We start from the raw sequence: 21,331 nt of genomic DNA on the forward strand, positions 1-21,331 counted from the left end.
GGGACGAGAAAGTTGATTAGCTGAGCTTTTTCCAAGGCCTGAAAACAAATGAATGGATGAAGAGATTGAGACTTGAATGAGGCTTTAGCTTCTGCTTGACAGATAACTTTCATGATCCTCTGCAATAATTCTCTAATCCAGTTGCATCACTGAGCAACAAATATGAAACCGGCTTGCAGAAAGGTCACCTTTTTTAAGCATAGCTGGATTAAATTCAATCTCCCAGTCTCCTCTCTGCCTCTTAAATCCAAGGCCAATGTGTTTCTTTGAGGGTCGTTGGTAATTAGACTCTAGATCGAGTGGAAAGATGAACAGTGATGCACTGTTAAAGGGAAGCAAAGCTTGATAAGTGAAAGCAGCTGAAGTAGGAACACAACAGCTGTGTGTATGGATCTTTGCACTTTTTGTTTACTGGTTGTTTTCAGTGTGCGCATGGAGATGGGATACAAATGCTGACCAGTATAATGAAGGATTTTTCCATTGCTGAAGGAAGGTGAGGAAATTAGAGTCGGACAGAGTAGCTGAATGAAGCATGGGCATACATTAGGGAGGCTGCCTAACAGGATTGGGAGATGCTAATCCAATCAGAGGTCACTGGCCCAGATTCATTGTTTATTTTTTTATTCCCTCTTCCAGATAGGGCTTTGGTGAAATCTCACTCTCAACGGATGGTAGCGTGTGAGAGTCATCAGCTGGATTTGACTGGATTTGCGTGTTTATAGCATTACTAAAAGCTTGTGATCTGACGTCCGTTGTGTGGAAACAATTGAGTTTCTTTGGATTTCAGTGACAATTTGTTGTTTCCACAGTTGGGAACTGCTTAATTTCCAGAGTAGTTATTTCCAGTAGAAAACAGCAAAATGCAGTAGATATCTGTTGCCAATGGCAATCCAAAAATAGTGTGCAGTTGATAGATTATTAAAAAAAATGTTTCATAAACCTCGAGAGCTAATGTAAATGTAACAAGTCCACACACAAATCTTGGCTGAATTACTAGGTGTTGGATGTTTAACCACTCATGCACAAAAAATCCTCTTTGTAAGACCAAGACCCAAACTTGCAGGTGGACTTTTAGCATCTCAGCAGCCTTGTCACATCTCTTTGTTGTCATGTTAAGTCTTTCTGGTCACCGTGCAAATCTGGTTGGTGGTTCTGTTTCTTTTTATGATCTTCTGGCTCTCTATTGTCATCTTTAATCCATCCATAATGCTTACAGAAGCACCTATGTCAGATTTTTCTCTCAAGACTACTGTTTTTACTCTATAAATAGAGGATACGGTCTTTTCCTTTGAATGGCTCTCCATTCAAATTCTGGAGGGCTTCCTATCTCTAAATGTCGATGCGATGCCCTCCATGCCTCCTCGTGCTTTGGAACATGGACGAGCTATTCAGCAGGTTGTTTTGTTGAACTCACAGAATCTTGTGGCATTTAGCTGAACTAATCTATGTAGTTTTAGTTTCAAGGACATCCAACCCCCTACCCTAAAAAAGGAGTAAAGTTTGGAGGGAAATGAGTCTGGAAAAGGTCAGTTTAAGCCTTCTGAGACACAAGGTTTATGTCGTAACGTTGAAAAAGGAGCTCAGGTGATCCTGAAATGTGTATTAGCAGGTGATGCCACTCAAATGTTTTACATTGTGTTACCAAGCATCAGCTGATTAATGGGGATACCCCCATTATTTATAGCTGTTATATCTTTGACCCTCTGCATTGCAGCTAAAAGGTGATTTACTATTGGATCCTATATTCCAAAGCGAGGCAAGCCAAGGTTTCATCCATCACAGGCAGGGTTTCAATCAGGTCTTACACACAGATACACATATGCATTATAATGAACAGGGTTACGGTGTATTGTAGTGAACTCATTTCCAGCATGGCAGTTCATGATTCATATCAAAGGATGGTGCCATTTCTTTTCACACACACATTTTAAGACACATCCACAGCTGTGATCCACAGAGTTGATGTTAGAGAGAAAGGAAGGCTCCTTCCACCAGTCTTCCTCAAGCAATGATGGATGTTTCACCAGCCATGGCAGAAAGTAATAGGGCTTTTATCCTACTGTGCTAATGACTGTGTGAATCTATTCTGTTAATTGACTAAAACCACCAAGCTGAATGGAAGTTCCACCATCCACATAGCACCATAGCACCTGTCACTTAGTGTTAGTTTGTTTGTTATTATTATTGTTATTATTAGAGAAAGTTTTCATTTCAGTCTAGACTTTTTATTTAACAAAAAGGAAAAAAACAGAACCACAGAAAATGCACTTCCATGCATAGAATGAGTAATCTTTTCAGTATAAAATCAAACTAAACTACAGATATGACTACAAATGTGCCATAAACAGAAACATGAAATCTTTTGATATTAAAATGTTGTCCCTTGCCTGTTACAAAAGTTACTCGTGCTGAAATGAAGTAATATGTAGTAGCACACTGTGGTGTGTAGATCATTGTTTCTCAAAGCGATGTCTAGTTTATGTTCAGGAAATGAAGTGTAGCTTGATGACTTTTCCATTGCAGAATACTCCACTTGTTTTCCTCCAGTTGCTCCTGGATTAGTTCTGCACTTTATGTTGGTTCTTGGTGCATCTGTACAGCAAAGTGTTGTTCAATCAGCTTTGCTGCATTTGGCTGAAAATGATAAGACCAGTGACCCAGTGCTATAGGCAACCATAGACAGCGATGACATCACACAGTGTGCTTGGGATTACTTAGATAATGAACTGTCTTCTTCCTGTAGAGTGTATTTTACCTGACTTCTTGTTGTGAAAAAGATTTCCTTTCCTGTGGAAAGAATAGAGCGATAATTTGTTCCTGCCGTGTTTCCTGGAGGTTGATGTTGTTTCACATTACCGACCCCCATTTTTTTCCCCCACATTGTACCAGACATTTTAATTCTCCTGCTGTTGTGGGAGTGTTTGCAGCCATTGAAAGCTCCTGTTTTGTGTTTGGAGAAACAGTTTCAGATAGAATTGACACACCGGCAATCCACTACAAACCTTATATTTGCTCTTTAATAAAGGAGTAATAAAGGTATAACCCACACGTGTGCATGAATCATGCTTTTAGTCATATTTTAAATTACATTTGGGCCTCTTTTATTAGGTTTACAAATAAACACGAGTGCTCTTAAAGACCATATTCTTGCCACAACTGCCAAATGAAATTTTTTTTTTCTGAGCAGATTGGATACAGAAAATTATGTATTTTAAAAGTTAACATGACAAGGAGATGTTCAATGACTTTATCAATACAATGGTGGACCTGTTTCCAAACACCTCATGATGTCATTACAAGAAGGAAGTATTGATGCTTGGGGTTTGACCTTTTTGTCACTGCTGACTGTAAAAATCAATGACAAGAATCACTGAAATAGTACTGTGTACTTTTTGCTGAAGTGTGTAGTTTTCCCTTTTAATGTCCCCATCAAGGAGTGCAAGATTTTTCACTCCTGTTAAAAAGCTTTACAGCACTCAAGAGAGCTTGCTACATGAAATGTTTGCGTTCTTCTAAATGGCTGTCTGAATGGTAAATATGCAGTATGTCCATTTAGAGACCAAAAACAAGTAAACAGCATCACCTTAGAGTTGTGCATTAGCAGGAAACAACAGCGATGAGAATAAGATGACTTCCTTGAAGACGAGCTAAAGCTAATAGCTACACTAATGGGGGGGCCACCAGAAATGCAAAAATTGCATCTTTTACAGCAACTCCTACTTAATCTAACAACTCAGACTCTGCTGTAAATAATTCTACCAACTTGCTCATAGTTCCCACATAGTCTTGTATGTCGAGTTGGGTCTTGTCTAGCACTGAATCATATTGTGTGAATGTCCAAAACATATCACTGTGCAGATTATGGAAATGTTGCTCTTCTAATGACCCCCTTCAAGTTAGCTTTTAGCTTTAGCTCATTCACTGCGAAAGGCTTGAATTTTCCAAACTGAGAGTGCTATGATTGATGCTTACTGTGGACAAGATCTCCGATAAATACTTAGTGGTAGTGGTGGAGGACTAATTTGTGTAATGAAATATAAAGTGGGCCCCACACAGAAACAACTTTAATATTACAGCTATTTAGTTGTCGATCAGTTGTCTTCCTGCTTGTTCCAAAAGTACACAAACAGAGGATGTGCAAACCGAACTCATCATTGTGCCACCATGCTGCTTAATACATATTTATTATCATCATTTGTCTATTTGTAAGACACTTTGTTGCATATGACCTCAAAATATAAGAAATGGGTGAAAATTAGTCCGGTGTAATCAGCAAGAAGAAACACATTTTCTGTTCATTCATAATGCAGTGGGTTAATTTAGTTCTTAACCACGATAATGGTGTCTGAAAATACTTTGATTATTCACAGTGTAGATAATTGTATTTGCACCACTCAAATTAGATTGGACACATCAGCATCATAGAAGCATTCTCTAAGTGATAAAAGAAAAATGTATTCAGAGTATCAGAAGCACTTGGGTAGATTAGTGCAAAGTAAACACTATAATGTGATGTGTTTAGATTGACAAGGTGTAGGCAGCCTGTTTCCAGCTGTATCTCTGAGGTGATAGTAGCCTGTCTTTACCACCCTGGCATAGCTCCAGGGGTCAGAGAAAGACTGGCTTGCTACATATGTTTGGCAGCTGACTGCTTGGATCCTCAAAGCTCAAGAAAGAAGTATACATCCTGCCTGGGAGAGAGTGTAATAAAAAGGGACCAACATAAAGAGCAAAGTTCAGGACTCTCTATGACTTATAAAAGATGTAAAAACATATAATGTTTCGGACTTGTGGTTGGGTGTGTTTCATTTGTAAGGGTTAATGGAGCTTTTTGCTATTTGCTATGAATGGGCTTCCCCCACTCTCCATCACACACAAACAGGGCGTTGGGAAGTGGCTACATTGTACTGGGTGGTGAGAAAGGCCATCAAAGTGATGTCCAGTGGACCTGGGTCTGGGCTGGCCTGGTTGAGAAGGGAGTGCTGCTGGCCCTGGGGGGTTTTAGGTCAGCTGCATGTGTGGGATGGTGGGGGGACGCTGGGAGTGGTGGGCAGTAATTGTGGGGGCCCTGATCGGGGCCCTGATAAGGGGAGGAATCAGAGTGAAGGAATTTAGGAAAGTGAATGGGTGGTGGGCTAGGGGGGAGTGGTGGGTGTATGTGGGGGGTATGTTGGTTGTAGGGGGGTGTGATGGGGTAGGTGTGGGTATGATGGAGTGTGCTTGTGTATAAGAAGGAGTGTGAATGCGGATGGATTGGATGGTTTAGGGGGGTGTGTGTGTAGAGTGGAGGTGGGGTGGGGGAGTGCGCAATGGGGTGTGTGCGTGAATAAAGGGGGAGTATGTAAGTGGGGGTGGGATGGGGGGGCTGTTTGATGGTGTGTATGGGTGAGTAGAGGTGGGTGGAGGAGGTGGGAGGTGTGGGCACATATAGGGTCAGTGGAGGGGTCTGTTGGGGTATGCGTGTGTAGGGAGGAGTAGGTGAATGGAGGTGGGGTGGGAATGTGTGTGTGTGTGTGTGGATAAAGAAGGGAGTGTGTGAATGGGGGTTGAGTAGGGTGGTGCATGTTAAGGGGGAGCTTGTAAGGGGGGTTGTGTTATGAGGTGTGTATGGGGGAGTATGTGAGTGGGGGCAGGGGGTTAGGGGAGTGTGAGATGGAGTGTGTGTAAGAGATGGGGTGGGTAGGGTGTGTGTATGTGTGTGGGTGTGGTTTGACGGGGAGTCTTGTGCCCGGGGAGCGTGGCCGGTGCGCTGGGGTGGGGCCTGGTTGCCGCTCAGTGGTTGTCTGGAGATCCTGGCGCTGCTTTGGCGTGGGCTGGGCCCTCTGCCTGTGGGGGTGGGGGGTGCTTTTGGGCTCTTGGGGCTCTGTCTGCCCTGGGCGGCCGGTGCCAGTTGGAGCCGGTCTTCACCGGTCTGGGCCCACTGGGACCTGTTCCCCCTGATTGTAGTGGACTCTGGCCAAATATCTAAATCGGATACAAAAACGGGTATTCAGATCTGGTCCTCAAATGCCACAATTCTGCAAGTTCTTCAATATATCCCAGCACCAACTTACTTTACTTAAATTAATGAGTTAGTCTGCAGAACTTCATGGGCTGTTGGATCCATTTAATGAGGGTCAGGTATTTCGGTGCATGGATACACTGAAAACAAGCAGGACAGCGTTCTTCACGGACCGACTTTGGACACTTCTGAACAAAAACACAATACAATTATTAGCATAATAATTATTAATAATAAGTATTATTAACTCATTGCTTCATAAAGTTTACAACATCTGTGTTAATAAATGAGTGTCTTTAACCATGAGCATAGTTTTTCTCTTTGAGAGCAGCCTTCCATGTTCAAATGCTCAAACATGGTAGGACTCTCCCTTTGATTACATCCCCAAAGGTTTTGCTTGTATAACTTTGCACCTGCTTAGCAATTTAGGTGTATTCGTGTGCAAATGTCCTGCACTGTAGTATTTCTCCTTTAAGACACCCATATATAAGGATGGATGGATGAATGGATGCTCTTAAGGACAGAAGGTTTTCGTTTTTTAAAGATCTTCTTTCAAAGAAACTATTTAGCATGTTGGAAAAACAAATTCATGATACAATTTTGTCCTTGAGCCTTTGATATCTGTTGTTTGAAGCTAAGTAAGCTTTGATGCTCCAGAATTATTTTTTTTTAAAAAAACTGTTTCCAAGCTTGGTGAAAATGAAGTTATACGACTGTTTTCCTTTTTATATTTTGCAATTGGAAAGAAATAATTATTTAATTAGTTGCACTGTGCTACACAGATATGCTACTTTTTTATTCAGAAGCTGCGATTCATCATAAATTGAATGTTGAAGTTTGAATGTTTTTGTTTTTGTTTTTTTAATTTAATTTTAGTGGTATGTTTTTTAGGTTACTAAACAGCTTGTTTCTTTGTCTTGTTTTTTTCTGCAGCTGAAGAGTTCCATGCAATATATAAACCTCCAGATCAGCCATGACACAAAAGAGTAAGTCTTCCTGCTGATATGATCGCTCCCTTTTCCACTCCTCCACTATCGTAGCAGTGCTGTTAGATGTAGTGTTGCCCTCTTCCTTCTGTCATGGCACTCACTAACATTCTGAGCTGAAATGCCACCGGTTAGCTTGATATTTGTGACGTGTGAAAAGAGCAGAAGATACAAGGTGAAAGAACAAGTGTTTACTGGAAGTCTTTTTTTTTTGTGTTGGGATTGATTTTGTGTTACATTTTCAGTCAAATGTATATTGAAAGTAAATTTCTCTTCAGGCTGTCATGTTCACATCAGATACACCAAAACCTTGTCACCTGTAGATATTTTCATTAATTCCTGCTCAGACCCTGAAGAGGCTTGTTTAAATCTATGCATCAAAAGTAGATTTTTATTCTTTTATTCACTTTTTTAAACAAGGAACTGAGACCCCAGTGCGGTTATACTTCTAGAGGATTTAGTGTTAATGAATTAAACATTGTTTATGTTACAAATAATTCATGTCTTTTAGATATGGATTTGTCTGCAATATTTGTCTGCAATACAAAATATGTGGGAGAGAAAGAACGAGGCAATGTGAAGATGTAAAAGTGGACAGAGGCAAAACGAGACAAAAGAGTGACAGAAGTAGAATGTCGAGGAATGACAGAGTTAGAGCCCCGGAGATGCAGATGATGGGGACTGACAGCTGTCCCCTTCAGTCTGACATCTACAGTGCACCACAAATCCAGCTGCATGAATATGAAACACTAACCACCATAGAGGCAGGTTAGAGAAAGTTGCAAGTTAAGCGAGAGGAAAAAGTTGTGCCTGAAATTTGAGGTTTACTGTCAGTGAAAACATCAGAGTTTGACATTCTGAGTAAGACGCGACACCATCCCCATGACTTTTTTTTTTTTTTTTTTTTTTTTTTTTCCAGATCCACTCAAAGAAGTAGTTACACACATAGGTTCTCTATATACTCTAAAGAATAATCCAAAATGTAGGTTTTTTTTTAAGTAAAAGCAGGTGTAATGACATCTTTTATTATGTCATTCTCCCTCCCTTCTCCCTCTTATGTTTAGAGAAGAGCTGATTATCAGAGTCTAACCAAATGCATTAAATGGGAAAAGCAAAAGCAGTTTGTGTGATGTATAAGGAAAAGTGGGCCTGTTTAGTACCTCTGGCATATGTGTTGTGTCTATGTGTGTGTGAGGGATTCCAAAGAAAAGGAAACAAGAATGTCCTTGTTATATGCATCGGTTGCTGAGAATTCTTGCAAAGAAATATCCGAGAATCTTATTTTTGCGCTGCTCATTCCCAGAACAGCCAAACTAAAAGCACTTCGATAAAAGTCTAACACTTCCAAGCCAAAAATAAATCGGACAGACGGAAAACAGGAGTGACAGACAGGCGTGGCATGTGCCTGTGTGTTTGTGTTTTAGCTTTGGGTTTAGCTTGAGCTCTCAGCTCTCTTTGCATTTCCATTAGACCAACGTTCTGGTCTGTGGCAGCCCAGAGGATTTGAATGGCACAGGCTCAGGGTAATGCTTTCTTACTTCCGTTTCCATTAGCACAAGCAGCAAAGTTGCATTTATATTCAATTCAATTCAATTCAATTCAGCTTTATTTGTATAGCGCCACTTCACAACAATGTTGTCACAGGGCACTTTACATACACATCATTTCAAGCCAATTCCTAATATCCTATAGTAGAAACCAACTGATTGCATCGAATCATGACTTTGATCCAATCCGCCATCCTGAGCATGCACGCGGCGACAGTGGGAAGGAAAAAACTCTTTTAACAGAAAGAAAACTCCGCCAGAACCCGGCTCAGGGAGGGCAGCCATCTGCCTTGACTGGTTGGGGTGGAGAGGACAGGAAAGACAGATCAACATGTACAACTGCACTTATTCAGGAAGACCTGCGGAAAAAGGAGAAATAAGTTGGAGACGGCAATATTGGCATATATTTATACATTAATATATTAGATAAATCGACCAAGGTACTTCTCAGTGCATCAGGTAACATCCCCATTGCCACATAATCAATGGTTGGCTGGACTACCCATAACTATAAGAGCAAAGAGCATAACTGGACAGTTGGGTCACGTACATGCAGACTCCAACTCAGGAGATGCTCATATCCTAACTATAAGAATCATGAAAATATTTTGCAATATTATGCAGGTGGAAGAAGGCGGTTCCAGAAACCTGTTTTAAATGTGAGCTAAATAACAAGTTCTGGTCAAGAATGACTCCAAGATTTTTCACAGTGGTACTGGATGCCAGATCAATCCCATTCAGATTAATTACATAACTAGATAATTTTGCACAAGTTTTTTAGGCTTGAAGATAACAACCTCTGTCTTGTCTGAGTTTAAAAGGAGAAAAATTCCGAGTCCTCCAGGTCTTGATGTCTGTAAGACATCTTTGTAATCTAAGAAACTGATGTGTTTCATCTGGCTTCATGGAAAGGTAGATCTGAGTATCATCTGCATAGGAATGAAAATTTATACCATGCTGCCTGATGATATTACCTAGAGGAAACATGTATAATGTGAAAAGTATTGGTCCAAGTACAGAATCCTGAGGAACTCCATGACTTACCCTGGTGTGTGAGGAAGACTCATCATTTACATTAACAAACTGAAATCTATCAGGTAGATATGACGGGAACCAGCCCAATGCGGTCCCTTTAATCCCAATAACATGTTTCAGCCTCTGTAGCAGAATGTTGTGATCAGTGGTGTCGATTGCAGCACTGAGATCTAAAAGAATGAGAACAGACAGAAGTCCTTTATCTGAGGCCATGAGAAGATATATGAATATGAATGTGATATATCTTCAGACACATGCTTTGTGTAATGAGTAGTTTAATAAATATAAAAACATGAGTAAATACTTTGCTAAAAACATACACAAGTGACGGCATGGGATCATTTTCTAAGAACAGGCAAATCACAGCTGTATCCGAGTAATACAGCGGTTTCTTTATAAGCGATTAAATGAAATAAAGTACATGCACACTTAAAGCATGATAGAGGCCCGATCCTGCTTTACAGTTGGATCACTAAAGCATTTACTCCATGTCAGGAATATAGGGTTGAGTTGATTTTCTTAGGTCTCTCAGTTGGGCTGAATCCAACAGCACGTGACAGGAGTGAAAAGATTAATTATTTTAAAATGGACTGCAGTAATGTCTGACCCACACGGAGTCCCAATGAAAAGGTTCAAAGGAGCTAAAAGCAGCAGTGAAGAATGCCGTTGATTGTGTCATGTTTACCTTTTGTTCCAGTCTTTTTCTTTTGCTTTTGTTTGCCATCTTTTGCTTCATAAATGAGCCGATTTACTCAGATATTTTTGTGAAATTTTATCATCTGTTTGTTAAGAATGATGGATTTTAAGCTCAGAAACGGTGATAACTAAGCAGTATTTGCAGAAGGAAATGGAGAATGATCTAATGTCTTCATGGAAAGTCCAGTCCAGTCAACGTTTATTTGTCTTTAACTTCTCTGCTTGGTATTTTGTGCCTTTCTAGGCGACCAGACACAGTTAAACAGAAAAATGCATTTCCACCTAACTTCATCCATTCTTTGGACTCCACACACATGATGCTGACCTCTCTCTTCTGCTACAGGTAGGCTCTGACTCAGCAAAGCAGTTGGTGCTAATATGACTGCATGATGTGAAACAGCTTTGAGAGGGGACCGCCTTATCCTAAATATAGTTATCCTGTTAGATAGGCATTTTACAAATGAACCCTCATCATCCCCTCACATTGTCTCCTTATATCTCCTCACAGCGCTGGACTGACATTTGTCTCAGTTCATGACTGTTTCTGGACTCACGCTGTCACCGTGGACACCATGAACAAGGTATTGCATCACGGCATTGTCTTTTCTCCCCCCTTGTCCTGGTTTCTTCCCCATTCCTTATCCCTATCATCAGCTCACAGCTGCTTCCATCCTGCCCGATCATCCCATCTTTTCTTTTAATAAATCTAAAGAAGACCTGTGTGATTCAGAGCTTTGATCTGTCTCAACTTGATATTGAGTTTTTCTTCACAAAATAAATGAATTGTGTGTTTTTTGGAAGCACTTAGAAACTAATCTTGCGTTAATGTTCACACAGACGATGCAGGTGATGAAACCTCGAGTGCTGCGTGTCGGACTTGTGCTTTTACAACAGAAACTCCTGCTTAGTTAGTGATGCCACCAATGCAAAGCTTCCAGCTTTCCCTGCCTGGGGCATTTCCAGGCTGCAGGTAGCAGACAGAGCCTGTTGTGCTGAATAAATGACTGCCTGCCCCTGACTGAGACATAGCGTAGAATGAAATGGATCAAATTACCTCAAAGCTCCAATTTTCCATAGATGTAGCCCCAAAGCGCAGCCACAGTCTTACGTCTTCACCCAATCTTAGAGATGTTATAACCAATGAAGCAGTTTCCTCTCACTACATTTCCTCTCTCATATTCTTCTCTTGATGTGTGAGTGCATGCCGCCCTCATTACACAGGTAATTGAACACAGCAGCACAGGAGAAGGTTATCAGATATCATAGTCAACATCTGAGCACATAGAAACAGAGCCTCGGTTTAATGCTAACCGATCCGTCTCCTCATCTCTATCTCCCTCATTTTCTACACTGGCAGCCTGTCTGGAGTGTCATCCTGAGCAGGATTCGCTGTGAGATGCACAAACACATCAGAATCATTGAGAATTTGTGAGGGAAATTTTACTTAAGCTGCATAAATCATTAAGGCGGTGAGATGAAAAAGCTCAGGTAAACCTCCCTGATTGCTCTGCTGATGCAGGCGCAGCTGTGGATTTAAACCACTGGTTTCCTGCATGCAGACACAGTTACTGTGTTTTTATTCAGCCATGAAGGATGTCACTGTGATTACCAGTTTGTCTCTGGAGATTTTAGGCAATTTTCCAAAACTTGATGGAGATACTAACTTAAAAATACGGTTTTACTGTTTAAAGGCCTTTACACAGCGGAACCGATGTCAAGAAAAAAAAAAGTCAAGAAATTGCAAATAATTTGGAGGTGAAGTATCAACGTTTCTGTCTTTGCACACAAAGTGTGGCTCGAAATTGTGGATAAATCATGAAAATTCTAAGACGAACTCACAAGATGGCAAAATGATTCCACATCAAACCACGATGCTGAAACAGACAAGACAAAAAGAGGCGCTGGGTTGCAGCTAGCGGCTTGCTTTAAGTAGCAGAGGTGAAATAAGAAAGACACTGCCATGATGATGCAAAGTTTAAATGAAATGGTAACAAAAGCGACTCCAGTCAAGCTCACAAGCTGTGATCTATCAGTCAAAACACCTTCTCTGATTGGCTGATTATAGATCTATTGGATGCGGATATAAAAAAATAAAAATCAACTTCAGTTTGAAAAAAAAAAAAAAAACTTGCAAAATCGCTGGATAGAAGTTGATCATGTGAACGTTCACATTGACTTTACACTGATCCGATAAAAATGCTGCCGTGCAAAATGCAGGATTTGCTGTAAATGAAGTTGACTTGATAAACTGCAGCAACATGTTCTGAGCCATGTGTTGGAGCTCACTGTCACGTCAACACAGCAAATGATGAACAAAAAAAAACACAAAATCCTTTTATTTCAGGTCTGTTTTTATTTGTCTGTAATTACTAAAGTCATCTTCATAAAATATGACCAGCCGGGAAAATGACTAAAAGTTTTTTTTTTGTCAGCAGTGAAAATCTTCCTGCTAGTCTTTTTTTTTCTTAGCAATCAACACAGTTTTAATGCACAAACACTGAAGTAAAGAGATCTGGTGACAGAGCTGTGCTTGCCGTCTCCTTTTCATTTTCCCTTTCACCTCCATCCATCGTCCACCCGATCATCTGGTCTGAACATCCTATTGATCAGTCTGACTTCTCTCTGCTCCGTCTTCCTCCCGACAGGTCTGCCGGGAGCAGTTTGTCACCCTGCACAGCCAGCCCATCCTGCAAGAGCTTTCCAACTTCCTGCTTCGGAAATACTGCACCTCAATCCCGTGAGTTTACACACCTGCATGCAGGAAGACATATCAAACAGATCTGATGAACAACGCTGTAATCAGCATCTTACTTTTCATGCTTAGTTGCACAGATTTGTAGTCTGTCTTCTTTTTTTTTTTTCTCATGCAAACCATCACTGCTGTTTACCATGTTTATTTTGCTCTTGTGGACGTTTATGGTACCAACACAACAAATCATGCATTGCATGTTTTTCTGCAGTTAGATGCTGTCTTACTGGCCTCAGGGTGGGTTTCAGTCATCATCTGTTGGTGTTTTGTCTGTTTGGGGATAATTGGACACCTTTTCCACAGCCTTTACTCCACAGCGCCTCTTGCTTTCTCACATTATTACCATTACTAAACTTCACAGAAGCTGTCAGTAGGCAAAAGAAAAGAGGACGTATGGAGCTGCAAAGACACTGACCAGTTTGTTTGTCACAGTATGAAACAGGCATCGAGTTTCTTGTTATATCAGTCAGACCTGAAATTAACTGGAAAGACTGGAAAAGAAAAACGTTACTCCTTTTAAGTAATGTGTTTTCTCTTTCAGAGTTGTGCACGTGTACAGTTTGACTCGATAAGTTTGTTCCCCATTAATCTGCTGCAGGAGAAATAATCCTCTGAATATTATTAGACACAACCTTTTGGGTGAGAGATGAAACATCTGGAAGAACCAGTTGTTTTTATTCAGCTTCTTACAAACAAAGACTCATCATTAAGATTCATTCAGAAATGGCAGCGACGTAAATAAACAGCCAGTTTTAAGCAACATGCTCACATGTAAGTCCTTCATACAAGCCTGCAGCAGTTCTTTTGCACTTCATGCTGAACACCAACACACACTCCAATGTGTTCCTGAAGTCCTTCCAGTTTTTATGTTTCTACTTTCCTCCTGTGTGGCAGGACTGAAGCCAAGAGCAAGAAATATCAGGAGTACAGGAGGCTGATGTTGCTGCTAGCCAAAGTGCCCCAGACAGGTCAGTGTGTGTGTGTGTGTGTGTGTGTGTGTGTGTGTGTGTGTGTGTGTGTGTGTGTGTGTGTGTGTGTGTGTGTGTGTGTGTGTGTGTGTGTGTGTGTGTGTGTGTGTGTGTGTGTGTGTGTGTGTGTGTGCGCGCGCGCGCGTGTGTGTGATGTGGCTCTCGCTTGGGAAAGGGAGCAAAGCAGATAGTTTTTCTTCTAATTGGGCTGCTCGTTTATGCCTGTAAGAACTTTGAGGTTAACGTTGTAGCTGACAGAGGAAGGAACTATTTTCCTGTGCAGTTAAATGTTTTAGCTTTTTCTAGATCTACTCCTTGTCTTCAATCTGTTGTCAGGATTTGGTTTTTCTTCTCAATTAAAGAGTAAAATATTGAATTTGGTCAGCTCATGCCTGGAGGGGCGTCGTCTTGTCGCACAGACATGCTGAGCAGAGGCGATGCCTCACTCTGTCCATCGGTCAGGTGGATGCGGGCTTTGCTGTTATGCAACCCTTTCTCTCCGTCTCCATTTGTACCGTTTGCTTGGCACCGACAGCTGGCTTGTGTAAATTGATTAATGTTAATTGTGTTCCTCACTTGCATAATCAGCTTATGTTGCTGAGACCAGTCAGGTGTGCATCTCAAGAGGGTGACCCTGAAAGTCCACTTGTTTATAGGCTGACCCACAGAATGTGGACTTAAATCCATTTATTCTTTACAACAAATGATCTGGAATTATTATTAAAATGGATGGATCAGGATGGTGTCAAGGTGTCATTCAGAAGATTAGCTGAGGTTTAAAAATAAAGGTTGGAAAGGAAACAAAACACTGTGGTTTTTACAAAATACCATCATAAAAACACTGTAATCATCCTGCATATCCTCAGAGTTTAATGTGATACAAATGAAGGCATGTCACACACACATCAGTCCGTGTGTTGCTAAAATAACACATATTCTCATAGAAAGAAAAAAGTAAACACTGCTGATTTGATCCTCCTGCTGCTGGTACTAATGTCAGCTGCATGTTATTGAGGGAAAATTAACAACAGACTTCAATTTTCTGTATCAATACAACCTGTTATGTGGAATTGGGTTAAAGTGCTTATGTCAACATTTTGTTTGCTACTTTAAACTTTTCAGTCTTCACATTTTAAAAGTCTTTACTCAATAATTCACGCTGCGGCTCCTGCTGGTGAACTCAGCTGTCAGACAGACGAAGAGCAAACAAGGCAAAGCACTGAGGACTGCTGGACAGCACCTCGCGCTAAAATGACTTCTCAAATGCTGTATTAAAGTTCACAGAGAATGTTCTGATGGTCACTGAAACTAAAGGCCAGCGGCTTATTAAAAAGAAACTCTTGCTTCTGAGTTTTACCTTGTTGTAAAAATGATACCTGAAGCCAAAGTGCTGCGTATTTTCACAGACGTGTCATTTCCTCTGTTGTCATCAGTCGTAGAAATGATGCACTGTTGTTCATGTCATCTTGTGCTGGAATATATAAAGCTTTTTCAACGTATAGATGTCATATCCAATACTTGAAGACATTAAACAGAGGCAACACTTGACATGAATAGTTAGAGATTATCTCCATTGGTCATGCCAACACTTTAGACCAAACAGAAATCTAAATCTTCATCTGTCTTAGAAACGCTTTGATGACTCTCTAATTATTTATCTTGCAAAACCACAAAGTTCAAACTCTCAGCATGTCTTACAGATTGGTTTATAGTCAAACACCAGCTAAATGAATGTGTGGAGTTGGAAATGTTGGCAAGCAAACACAGTGAACTGATAAGCTTGTTGTAAAAGCCGCTCAACGTGGCTAAATATGATATTTTGTTGTCTTAAAGCGGGAGTCTTTGGTCTTAATTGTTCAGATATTCCGTTGATTAATTGTTCAGCGTGTGACATCACTCAAACATAAAGGTTTAATCATTTCTAGAAATAAATGATTTGCTTCCTATAGTTCCCATTGGTGACTGAATCTTTATTCCAGGGCCATACTGGCTGGTTTCTGCCAAGTTTCTTCCCACCACAGCTACCTCGTAATAGTAGGAGGAATCTGGAGCTGCATAATTGATGGTCTGTAACCTCTGTCCACTGACTCAAACTTGGTCTGACACTTTGTCTCTTGCCTCTCCAGGTGATTTTGATCTCCAGCGGGTGAAAGAATCCACTTACTTCTTCAGCTGAGAGGCTCATGAGGGCGAGGCGGCAGAAAAATTTGAGTGGAATTGACAGAGTGCAGCAGGGGAGGCTGCAGGCCTGAGATTCCCAACCAGCTTTGCCTCCTGCAGACACGAGGACATTGATCTAGCCGCGCCCTGCCTGGCTCCTTGTCCGCCGACCGGCTGCAGCTGCTGGAGACGTTTCCACACAGTGAACTTGGCTGATTATAACAGACTTGCGTTCTGATGGAAAAGGTGGGTGGGGTACGCATCCAGGCGAAAAATGAAGCCATCGGCATCGGATGGGAAGCACTCAGACTTCAATTACAGAAGAAATACCTCTTACAGTTGCTTTGACTAGATTACAGTGTGTGTGTGTGTGTGTGAGAGTGTATTTGTCACCTCGAATCTTGTGCGAACTGTGTCAACCCGTCCATCACTGAGAAAAACACTCAGACAGACTGAGAGGAAACTTTTTCTAATCAACTGTAATTACAAATTATTGTTTTTTTTCATGTATGTGTGTGTATGGTTGTGCATGTATGTTCATTTTTATGCTGTAAAGACCTCCAGGAATCGCTGACCCACCTGTGGGACGTTCCCATACAGTCATCAATCCAGTCACTTGCTGAACGGCACGTCAGCCTTAAAAAAAAAAAAAAGGAAAAAGAGGCGTTTGAGAGGAAATGAAAGCTATGCTTTACTGAACAGGTGATTCTCTCCACTGAACTCTGTGAAAGAAACGCGAGGAAAGATGAGTCAGGGGTTTCTGAGAGAGGGTCCTCTTGACTCCGACCTTCTCGGAGTCATAAAGCACTTGACACTTGCTTTGAAATAAATCTTTTTTTTCTTAAACTGTTTCCGTCTTCATTCAGGTCAAAGGAGAAGCTGATGTTGTGATTAGCGCGCTTTAATGGGATGACTGTTACTTAGTTCTATCTGCATATTTTAATCCTGCAGTGCATTGTGAGATGAAGGCCTCCTTTTAGATGCATCACAAAGGGTTCGCAGGCTTCACTAATCAACTCCGATCTTATTTTTCTGGGCCAGTGCTGCATCTAGAAGTAAAAATAGCAGAAGTGCTATCTGATCATTGCTGGAAACGTTACAGCAGTTTCAGACAAAAGGTGTTGTTGATGTTCAAAGGCAGATGTAGGCACTGCCAAACAAAGCTGGCTGAGTGGCAGTGTAATGAAATGGAAATAATCTTTGAGGGGGCATAAATAATGCGATGATGAGATTCTAGGTTTTTCAAATGATTTGCAACATGCACGCAAAGAGCCTCTTCGTATTTTGTAGTGTGCATGAGGTGCGACTGATCAGTTAAATTATTCTTCTACAAAGAAAAATCCATCATCATCTGGCTTATTTTTACAATGAGCTGTGTTTTTACTCCTCATTTTGTTCTCTTTTAACACCAGCTGCTAATATTAAAGATGCTTTCTGTGTCAGATAGTAGAAAAAGACATTTTTATGTAACATTTCTGATTAAAGCTGATTGTATGACCTGATTTCCTTTCACATAAAGACGGTTATGAAAGGGGGGGTTGAGATAAACTACGTTTGTACCGGGTAATTAATAACAAATTGAAGTCTGGGCAATAGAGGAGATTTGCCTTGTGTAATGAGTTGACACAGTTTTCTGAGATCTTTACAGTCTTTCCTGTCTTTACAGCTCTGTTTAGAGCAGCTGGTTTTAAACCAAGTCACTAAAGTCATAGTTCAAACCCTCTTATCCACAGTGTGGTTGAAAAGACCAGCTTTAGGCTGAGATGTTACATTATTTACTCAATTCAATTCAGCTTTATTTGTATAGCGCCTCTTCACGACAATGTTGTCACAGAGCACTTTACATACACATCATTTCGAGCCAATTCATACATATCCTGTGATAGAAACCAACTGATTGCATCGAATCATGACTTCGATCCAATCCCCCATCCTGAGCATGCACACGGTGACAGTGGGAAGGAAAAAACTCCCCTTTAACAGGAAGAAAACCTCCGGCAGAACCCGGCTCAGGGAGGGCAGCCATCTGCCTCGACTGGTTGGGGTGGATTTGACAGGAAAGACAGATCAACATGTACAACTGCACTTTTTCAGGAAAACCTGCGGAAAAAAGGAGAAATAAGTTAGAGACGGCAATATTGGCATATTTTTATACATTAATACATTAGAGAAATAGAGTGAGGTACCTCTCGCATCGTGCAAACTAATATTATGCAAACTAATCCCTGGTGCGCTTTGTTTATACAGTAAGTACAGTAAGTTTGCACCAGCACACGTTAAAACAACAGACATATAGTTAATTCTTGATTTTGGCTTTTTTTTTTTTTTTGGAGGTCAGGTTAAAAAAATAGTGCAAGACAGTGACTGATATTTATTCACTCAATTTTGTTCTAATGAATTAATAAAAAAAATTTTTTTTAAAAAAGCCGTCTTATAATTTACACATCTCATATGTTCAAATATCACTATCAATATCATGAGTCAAACATCACAAAATAAAGATAAAATTAAAAAAAAAAAAATATTGTCATTAAAATGATAAGAACAGGTAAAACAATTTAAAATAAATACCCAATAAAATATCTAAAAAGAACAAATAAAACAAGTAAAAGACAGAAGGACCACACAACTCACGCTGTGAAAAGCCAGACAATAAAAGTGGAGAGTTCCCTGTCCCCTCCAGTCTTTAGTCTCATCTTAGGAACCACAAGCTGGGACTGGACCTCAAATTGCACACCGGGGTGTAAATTAGGAGGCAGTCAGTAATGTATTGAAGGACCAGTCCATTTAAAGCCTTAAAAACAAACAATAAGATCTTAAAATCGATTCTAAAACATACAGGCAGCAAGTGGAGAGAAGCTGAAACCGGGGGGATGTGCTCATGTTTTCTGGTCCCAGTTAGAAGAATTCTGGACTAACTGCACAGCGTATTTGTGTGGTATTTGTATATTTTATACATAAATGAAGTATGAAGGGAGGGAAGTGGTTTTCTATCTAGGTCACGTCCCACTGGAAGAAGACTCTAGGGAAGGCCCTGGACATGCTGAAGGGACTTTGTGTCTCAACTAGCCTGGGGTTGCCATGGGATACCCCTTGAAGAGCAGGAGGTAGATGGAAGGTAAAGTCTGCGTTTTTCTGCTCAACCTACCCCCCCCCCCCCCCCAACCCAACGTCAGAAATCAGGCAGCTCATTAAAGTTTGAATCAACATATTCCACATGTTAATATTCTGCACAGGCCCACATGTTGTTTAAACTATTTCCATCTGTTGTTATTTAACTTCACTTATAAAACTAACGAAATAAATAAAATAAACTAATTGTTCTCTCTACTAAACCAAGTCAAGGCCTCCTTCCAGCAGGCGTCTGCTCCGTGATTCTTTCCTCCCGTGGAGACATTTGTCAAGGATGCAGTTTTCCTGTGATGTGCTTTTAAAATCACACACACTTACAGCATATCACATTTCACAACACTGCTGCTTGGAAAAGGATGTAGCCTGACCTCAGCGCAGCTCCAAGAAGTGCTCGTGGATGGATGTATGGACCGTCTAAGTGGCGTACCCGCCGCTGTAGGTGTGACTCATATCAGATGGAGAGAGGGACGGCTGACTGTCAGTTCGCTCTAAAACACTTGGACCACTTAAAATAGCGAACAGGCTGGCGGGAAAGGCGGGTCAGGAGTAAACTGCTGTACATCTGTTTCTGCTGGAATGATTTCTATTGTGTGTTTGAAGATGCAGCTGACTTTGGCGGAGGAGTGAATCCAAATATTGACGATGCTGTTCAGCCTGATGGGCCTGTATCAGTTTCTCTCGGGTTGATTCCAAAAAGTCTGAAGCTTTAATGGAACGCATCTTCTAGCAGGAAGTGGTCAGACAGTTTCCTTTATGGCATCTCCCCAGAGATAAGCATGTAGCCCCCCTGTTGATAGTGATTTTAGTGCTCGTGGAGGTGCTGATTGGAGGGTAGATGTGTTTTTAAATTTAAGAAAACTTCAGCTCTGATGCATCTTGCAGGAGGCAAAAATGATTCAGACCACTTCCTTATGATTCTTCACTGCAAACACTGAAATCTAAGTAAGATTAAAAATTTTAAATTGAGTACACATGTGCTTTTTTTTTTTTAAGGGAAGATAATTCTTTGTTTTTATGTCAGAGAATTCCTCCTGTTTTAAGAGTGTTTTTACTTGTTTTGGGAAGTCTTGACAAGCCAAATGTTCTTGTTCTGTTGGCAGATAATTTATCATATTTTAAGCAACATTTACTTAATTTTTGTATATTTTTTCTTGTTTTTTTAAGGCTGAGTTTTCACTGAGTTCTTAATTTACCTTGATTTAAAATCCTAAGTAAATATTTCCTGCTTCTGGAAATTTGAGTTATTGATTTGCGCAAGAAGTGCAAAAGTCTCTGCCTTCATGTTTCATTATTTCATCCGTTTATTTTAAATCTATTCTTCACGATACACGGGACTGGTTCATGGGTTTGCAGTCTGGGGATAGAAAGGTCTTAGGAAATTATTAGCTGCCAACCTCCAACCCTTCCAGGGTAGTCCCATACCTGCAAAGAGACCTTATTCCTCCAGCAAGTCCTTGGCCTTCCCTGAGGCGTCATCCCAGTAGGTCATATCTCAAACAAATTCCCTGGGAGGCATCCTGACCAGATGTCTGAAGCACATCAACTTGCTCCTTCACAGCAAGAGAAATATTGACCCCACCTGGATGACTGAGCTCCTCAACCTGTTCCTGCATTATTTATTTAACTTTACAGTCAGTCAGTGCTCTTTTAAAGTGAGACGTTTTTGTACTTCATAGGATTTCTGCGTAAAAGACGCTTTGCAGGTGGACATGTTACAGCACCAATCAAATTTTTTCTTCTTGAACACTGTCATTCTTCAATGTTTTAACGAATATAAACACCATTTATGTTGCTTTTTCCAGAATCTACTTCATGTCTACTAAGTGGTGACTAAATTAACTCTCAGATAGCCTGAAAGTCCTCATTACTGTGCATGGGCTTTCTGCCACATCTCCCTGCCTTCATGAACAAAGCAGCTGTGGAGAGTTGACATTGTTTATCCAGCTGATTTGGTATTACGATGAAAAATGAACCTCCAAACTCCGATAACAGCTGATCCACACAAATCTTTGAAAGGCAAGCAAATTTTATGCTCTAAGGACAAATCCCTGACTGAG

At 40.7% G+C, this 21,331-nt stretch overlaps 1 protein-coding gene across 1 annotated transcript in view; it reads left to right on the forward strand.

Annotated features, from left to right (window-relative positions):
- The window catches only part of polrmt (polymerase (RNA) mitochondrial (DNA directed)), a gene marked incomplete at its 5' end in the record, with an annotated part of 51,055 nt that extends 34,144 nt beyond the window's left edge, over nt 1-16,911 (forward strand). The window contains 6 exons of the mRNA XM_079245755.1: nt 6,935-6,987; nt 10,510-10,608; nt 10,774-10,846; nt 12,911-13,002; nt 13,909-13,982; nt 16,109-16,911. Of these exons, the coding sequence (XP_079101881.1) occupies nt 6,935-6,987; nt 10,510-10,608; nt 10,774-10,846; nt 12,911-13,002; nt 13,909-13,982; nt 16,109-16,158 (441 nt within the window). The 3' untranslated portion in view covers nt 16,159-16,911. The remainder of the gene's footprint in view (nt 1-6,934; nt 6,988-10,509; nt 10,609-10,773; nt 10,847-12,910; nt 13,003-13,908; nt 13,983-16,108) is intronic.
- Between the last annotated feature and the right edge of the window lie 4,420 nt (nt 16,912-21,331).

The sequence above is a fragment of the Telmatherina bonti genome (assembly GCF_933228915.1).
Source record: "Telmatherina bonti genome assembly, chromosome: 8".
Taxonomy (NCBI): domain Eukaryota; kingdom Metazoa; phylum Chordata; class Actinopteri; order Atheriniformes; family Telmatherinidae; genus Telmatherina; species Telmatherina bonti.